Consider the following 7,257-nt stretch of genomic DNA (forward strand, 5'->3'; position numbering starts at 1 on the left):
TTCAGCCTGTAACAGAAAATTATTTGCCCCTATGGAGTTCGAGACCCGGGTGCCGCATGACGGAGCGAGCTCCCGTCTCTAGTTCCAGCTCCTGCCAACCTAGCAGTTCGAAAGCAAGAAATTGCAAGTAGATAAATAGGTACCACTTTGGTGGGAAGGGAACAGCGTTCCGTGCGCCTTGGTGTTTAGTCATGCCGGCCACATGACCACGGAAACGTCTTCGGACAGCGCTGGCTCTTCGGCTTTGAAACGGAGATGAGCACCGCAACCCTAGAGTCGGATTCGACTGGCTTTCGAGCAAGGGAACCTTTGCCTTTACCTTTACTATGGAGTAAACATCTAGGCTCTTACTTCGGTTCTGATTTGTTTACTGGAGCAAATAGACGTTCCATGGGGCCATTTCAAATCGGAAGAAAGGATCTGGGGAGGGGGAAAAGTTTAAACCTCCTTCCCAAGGTCCCAGTCCAGCTTAGAGCCCCTGAGTACCTTTGTCTTAAAAGGGGAGGGAGGAGAAACATTGGGGAGATCATTCATGGAATTCCCAGTATCACACCCGTTTTGGTCCTTAGAATACTAACAAGCCGTTGATTATGAAGACTGATATCACAATGGCACTATCTGCTGGGCTAGGCATGTCTGCTCTTATCTCCCTATGGGAATCCCACCATTCTTTAGAGTCCCCAAATACTTGTTTAGCCTCACAGTCCTGAGATAAAGGTGAGCAATTATGCTCACAAGATTAAATGTGCAGCCGTCTGTGATCTCTGAAGGCTGTATATTATGTATACCGTTTTCGGATAGATATTGCTGTTGTGGCTTAGGGATCATAGAAACAGTGAAGCATGTTTTATTTGAATGTTCATAGTATATGGAGGTGAGAAAGAAATGGATCAAGCCAATTATGCCCCAGGGAAACGAGCTTCCCCCAGACATTTTAGTTACTAAAATTTTGATGGATCCTAGGCCAGCAAATACACTTTTTAAAGCTAAATTCCTTGTTCAGGACACAAGAGTTTGGGCAGCTCATTACAAGATACCTTTTCTAATATAGTATACTGTCTTCTCTGGCTCAAATTCTTCCTTTTTCCCTTTTTATTCTTAGCTGGAATAGATCGATGCTACTCAAGTCCTGTAGTTCAGAGGAGGAGAGGGAAGGAAGGAAGGAAGGAAGGAAGGAAGGAAGGAAGGAAGGAAGGAAGGAAGGAAGGAAGGAAGGAGATAGATAGATGATGGATGGATGGAGGGAGGGAGGCTTTTTAAACAGTAAAAATACGTATCCCTTATTGAAGTAGGGAAGGAAAGCATCATGTAACCCCCCCTTAGAACAAGAAAGGAACTCTGCACAAGCTCTAAGGAATTCAACCTGAGGCATCAGAATTTCTGAAAACAAAAGAAGGGCTGCCCTAGACCTTGCCAGCAATGTAGGTGCCACAAGAAATCTTGTTATGGTGTCTCACTGGTGTGGATTTCTATTTTTATTTTTTTAATACAGGGCACATTGTGCTAGATGAGGATCTGGAGAGGATAGTCTTTGTGGTCAACTTGGGCCTGGTGCCGCCTCAGGAGAGCGTGTCCATCTGCATCAGCACCTCCTCAGAACTGCAGACTCTCCCCAGCGGGGCCGTGAGGGTCCTCCTTCCAGCTGTGTGTGTCCCCAAGGTCCCCCAGAACACGACCAACCCTACCATCAGCCTCTCTGGACATCACCTCCGACTGTAAGAATCCTGCTGGGTTTCTGGGCCCTGCAGAGGGAGAGGAAGGCTTGTCAACCTCCAGGTGGGGCCTGGAGAGCTCCTGAAATTACAGCTGATCTCCAGGCAAAAGAGATCAGTTCCCCTGGAGAAAGTGGCTGCTTTGGAGGGTGGTCCCTTTGACATTATACCCTGCTGAGATCCCTCCCCTCCCCAAATCCCACCATTCCCAAGCTCCAGCCCCCAGATCTCCAGGAGCTTCTCAACCTGGACTTGTGGACTTGGCAATCCTAGGGGAAACCTGTAGAAGAAGGAGGAGGAGGAGGAGATTGGATTTATACCCTGCCCTTAACTCAGAGTCTCAGAGCAGCTTACAAACTCCTTTCCCTCCCCCTCCCCACAACAGACACCCTGTGAGGTAGGTGGGGCTGAGAGAGCTCTGACAGAAGCTGCTCTTTCAAGGACAGCTCTGACAGAACTGTGGCTTGCCCAAGGTCATCCAGCCAGGTGCAAGTGGAGGAGTGGGGGAATCAAACCCGGTTCTCCCGGATTAGAGCCCGCGCACTTAACCACTACACCAAACCTTGACTCCTCACATTGTAGGACTGCCAGGCACCCAAACATCCTCTGCCAAGGCAGGACTCACACAACCCACAGAGCAAGAAGCAAGGCCTAGCAGAACGGAATGTTCTGGATGAGGAGAAGCTCCACCCAACAGGGAAGGGATTCTCTGGGCTGTCCTACATGTTAGCAGGGGTCATTTCCTGCAGGAGCGCACAGGAGCGGAGCTCCGGCAGTAAAGAGCCTAGGGGGCGGGCACATGCAACAAGCCCCGTCCCCAGCAGCCCCGGGGCCGCGAGGAGCACGAAGCAGCCAGGTAAATTGCAGAGCCCCCCCATAGATAGCAATCCAAAACAGTCCGGTGGCACCTTTAAGACCAAGTTTTATTCAGGTACAAGCTCTCCCTCCTCTGTGAGGGCAGATCTGCATGTCCCCCCCCCCAAATAGCTAACAATTCAGAACAGTCCAGTGGAGCCTGAGCCTGGGTGTTGCCTTCTGACACACTTCCGGTGATGTCAGGGGGTGTGGCATATGCAAACAGGTTATGCTAATGAGTTATGCTAATGAGCTCCTGCACCTCTTTTTCTACGTAATGACCCCTGCATGTTAGAAACAACCTCCCCATGTTGCCTTTTCCCTTCTCTCTATAACAGGCAGTTTCACTTACGTGATGTAATGTCGTTATGGCTGCGATCACACACACTAAATAACCTGCTTCCAATTAGGGTTGCCAGGTCTGGGTTGTAAAATTCCTGGAGACTTTGGAGGTGGATCCAGGAGAGAGTGGGGTTTGGGGAGGGGAGGGGCCTCAGCATGGTCCAGTGCCACAGAGTCCCCCCCTTTTGAAGCAGCCGTTTTCCCCAGGGGAGCTGATCTCTGTCATCTGGAGATCAGTTGTAAAAGCGGGAGGTCTCCAGACCCCACCTGGAGGCTGGCAACCCTACTTCCAATGCACTTTCCAACTGGATTTTGCCAGCTCACACAGTAAGATCCAGTTGGAAAGTGCATTGAAAGTGCATTGAAAGTGGATTATTTAGTGTCTGTGATTGCAGCCTACATCAGGAATTTGGCCCCCCTGTCACTGGTATCGGTAGAGCTGCCAACTCTGGGTTGCAAGATTTCTGGAGATCTGGGGGGGTATAGCCAGGGGAGGGCAAGGTTTGGAGAGGGGAAGGACCTCAGCTGGGTATAATGCCATAGAGTCCACCTAGGCTTGCCAACTCTGGGTTTAAAAGTTCCTGGGTTAAGAAGTTCCCAGAGAACATATAGGTTCTCTCATTGGCCCAGCCCATACTCTTCCTCGACCAGATTCTGAGAACACAACCTGAGAAATGCCTTGAAAGCTTACGGTGGGCTTTCCACTCCACCACTGCCCTGTTCCTCACCATACCATAGGATTGCGGGAAATGCCTGGAGAGTTGGGGGTGGAGCTTGTGGAGGGGAGGGGAGGGACCCCAGTGGGGTACCATGCCATAGATTCCACCCTCCCAAGCAGCCATATTCTCCAAGGGACCTGATCTCTGTTGTCTGGAGATCAGTTGTAATGCCAGGAGATCTTCAGACCGCTACTGGAAGTTGGCAACCAAAAGCCTACCCTCTGAAGCAGCCATTTCCTCCAGAGGAACTTTTCTCTGTGGTCTAGAGGTCAACTGTAATTCTGAGAGAACTTTAGGCTCCACCTGAAGGTTGGTAGCCCTATGACGGCCAATGCAGACTGCGGGGATCAGAGAAACTTGATGTCTCATTATTAGTAAATTACCTGGTATGATGAGAGGGAGGAAACTACAATCAGGACCGTAGAGAGGAGGGGACCAGAGATACAAAATTCTGGGGGTCCAGGCAGGGGCAGTGTTCGTGATTCTGAGGAGCTACACATATGTGTACATTTCTGGCCATCACGCCTCAGAAAAGATATTATAGCACTGGAAAAAGTGCAGAAAGGGGCAACTAGAATGATAAAAGGGTTGGAACACTTTCCCTATGAAGAAAGGTTAAAGTGCTTGGGGCTCTTTCGCTTGGAGAAACGACGACTGAGGGGTGACATGATAGAGGTTTACAAGATTATGCATGGGACAGAGCAGGTAGAGAAAGAAGTACTTTTCTCCCTTTCTCACAGTACAAGAACTCATGGGCACTCAATGAAATTGCTGAGCAGTTGGGTTAGAATGGATAAAAGGAAGTCCTGGCCTCACTGGTGGACCTCCTGATGGCACCTGGTATTTTTGGCCACTGTGTGACAGAGTGTTGGACTGGATGGGCCATTGGCCTGATCTTATGTAATGATTCCGTATGGAAAACGAACTGTTATGTTTTACACCTCTCCTGTCCCAGGTGTACCTAGAGCAGGTGGCCTTATTAACCCAACTGGTTGACAGGTTTGTCTTGAATTTTAGCAGTTGCGAGATGTTATCCATAAAGCCTTCTCTTGATATACTGTCTTCCCCCTAGCAGAGACAGACACTACTGTGGCACCACAACGCCAGATCCAGCCAGTAAATTCTGTTTGGCCCAGCTTTTGGAGACGGAAGCAACCAACCCCACTGAATATGACTTCAGCTTCTTCCTGGAAATCAGGGGGCCGTGCTTGCTTGCAGGTAACCTGGCAAGATTCAATGCAGGGCTAGTCTTGGAGGCTAAGCAGGGTCAGCTGTGGTTAGTCTTTGGATGGGAGACCACCAAAGAAGCAGGCAACGGCAAACCACCTCTGAATGTCTCTTGCCTTGAAAACCCAAGGGTCCCCATAAGTCAGCTATAACTTGACCACAAACAATAAAATAAATCTTGGGGCTAGACAGTTTGGTGACGTGGTTAAGTGTGCGGACTCTAATCTGGGAGAACCGGGTTTGATTCCCCACTCCTCCACTTGCAGCTGCTGGATGACCTTGGGCAAGCCATAGTTCTGTCAGAGCTGTCCTTGAAAGAGCAGTTTCTGTCAAGAGCTCTCTCAGCCCCCACCTACCTCCCGGAGTGTCTGTTGTGGGGAGGGGAAGGGAAAGGAGTTTGTAAGCCGCTCTGAGACTGAGTGAAGGACGGGGTATAAATCCTATCTCCTCCTCCTCCTCCTCTTCTTCTTCTGTAAGGAGCAGTGCTTTATAAGGGAGTAGGTTATTGAGTTCAACGTCCCAGTGCCCATGCTCTGCCCTTGGGCCCCACATATCCACCTCACAAGGTTCCCCTGGTCCTCATTAGCAAGGCGAAGGGTTCTTCAGCTGACCCTCTCTCAGTAGGCCAGTCACCTCCACTGGTTTTATAAAATGCCCATAAATACAAGTTGGATTTAGCCATTCAAAAACAATCTAGGCTTACTATATTGGCAATACAGTGGCTCTTTCCTAAGGCCATTTGAAACACATACCAGTGTAGTACAGTAGAAAGTCAGCTAGGATCTGAGAGACCTGGGTTTGAATCCCCCCTCAGCTGTGGAAGCTTGCTGGGTGACCTAGGGCCAGTCACACACTCTCAGCCTAACCTATCTTCACAGCATTGTTGTGAGAATAAAATAGAGGAGAGGAGGGTAATGTAAGACGCTTTAGGTCCCCATTAGGGACAAAGGCAGGGTATAAATTTAATAAGTAAACACTGAGGAAACCAGTACAACATAGTTGTAACCCAAGCGTTGGACGTTAGAATAAGTTCAAAGTTTAGGTCCTCCTTTCTTAAATCCCCCCGACACCTTGGCTTAAGCAAAGTAACTATTTATTACAACAGGGAGAGTACAGTTTTGCACACAGGGTGTGGTACTCTCTACCCCTGAACTCCTTTCCCTTCCCAGACCAAAGGTCCAGTCATTTCCTTGTTAAAGCTGGTTAAGAAACCATCTTCAGTTCGAAGCTAGATGGTCTGAGGGCTAACCTCCTCCGCAAGAAGTGATTTCCGTAAAGGGAGTGGTCTGGATGGAGGCCACAGAGCTCAGAGGAGATGCCTCTTGGGGGTTGGAAATGCTGCATCAGCCCCATGCAATTTCCCACCCCTTCAACGCATTTCCGTTAGCATCTCCATCTTCTTTTTCCATGGATTTCCCCCACCAGGAGTCGAAAGTCCAACTCATGAAATTCGAGCGGATGCTGAGCCTTCAGCCCGATCTGCCAAGAGTATTGTGATCACTCTAGCCAACAAGCATACCTTTGACCGGCCTGTGGAGATCTTGATTCATCCCAGCGGTAGGTGGGCTGTACCCTCTGTCTTTGGGGACTGGCTGGTCAGGCGGGTGTTTCTCCTTCAACAAGGATTTGTCCTCCGCACTCCAGGAAAAAATGGAAAGTACTGATTTCATCCTTATGAAGCATGAGACCCGTGGCACCCCTTCTGAACTCTGCACAAATTGTTGATTCACCCTCTAGAAACTGGATTTCCTTAATACCGGCTTACTGTCTCCCCCCTCAACATTAGAAGCCGATGTCAAGTGTATGAAATGTAGAAGAAGAATGCAGAAGGCAGTGTGTGTAGGGTTCAGAGTGGCCAACTAGAGCTAGGAAAGCCAGGGTTTGAATCCCCACTCTGCTGTGGAAATTTGCTGAGTGACTTTGGACCAGTCACTCTTTCTTAGCTTAACCTACCTCACCTACCTCACAGAATTGTTTTGAGAATAAAATGGAGAGGGGAAAAGAATAATTGATGTTGCCATGAGTTCATCAATGCGAGGGAGGGATGGATGGATGGAACTGCAACAGTAGTCCATGAGGGGAAAAATGATAGGTAGCCTAGCCATCTGCTGGGTTGGGAATCTAGCAGGCCTCCAATCCATTTTTGTTTGACACCCTGATCTATTTAGAGACATTTATGCTAGAAAAGTGTACCTTTATTATGTAGACTTGCTTTGGAAGTTACTACATCAGTGCTAGATCAGTGCTAGATCCAGTTTGGTGTGAGAGCCAGTTTGGTGTAGTGGTTAAGTGCGTGGTCTCTAATCTGGGAGAACTGGGTTTGATTCCCCACTCCTCCACTCGCAGCTGCTGGATGACCTTGGGCAAGTCGTAGTTCTAAGAGCTGTTCTTGAAAAAGAGCG

General features: G+C 49.0%; 1 protein-coding gene across 1 annotated transcript in view; it reads left to right on the forward strand.

Annotated features, from left to right (window-relative positions):
* The window catches only part of VWA5B1 (von Willebrand factor A domain containing 5B1), an 80,053-nt gene that overhangs the window by 13,702 nt on the left and 59,094 nt on the right, over positions 1 to 7,257 (forward strand). The window contains exons 3-5 of the mRNA XM_015427880.1: positions 1,493 to 1,715; positions 4,701 to 4,846; positions 6,281 to 6,412. Of these exons, the coding sequence (XP_015283366.1) occupies positions 1,493 to 1,715; positions 4,701 to 4,846; positions 6,281 to 6,412 (501 nt within the window). The remainder of the gene's footprint in view (positions 1 to 1,492; positions 1,716 to 4,700; positions 4,847 to 6,280; positions 6,413 to 7,257) is intronic.

The sequence above is a fragment of the Gekko japonicus genome, unplaced genomic scaffold (genome assembly GCF_001447785.1).
Source record: "Gekko japonicus isolate JY-2015 unplaced genomic scaffold, Gekko_japonicus_V1.1 scaffold435, whole genome shotgun sequence".
Taxonomy (NCBI): Eukaryota; Metazoa; Chordata; class Lepidosauria; order Squamata; family Gekkonidae; genus Gekko; species Gekko japonicus.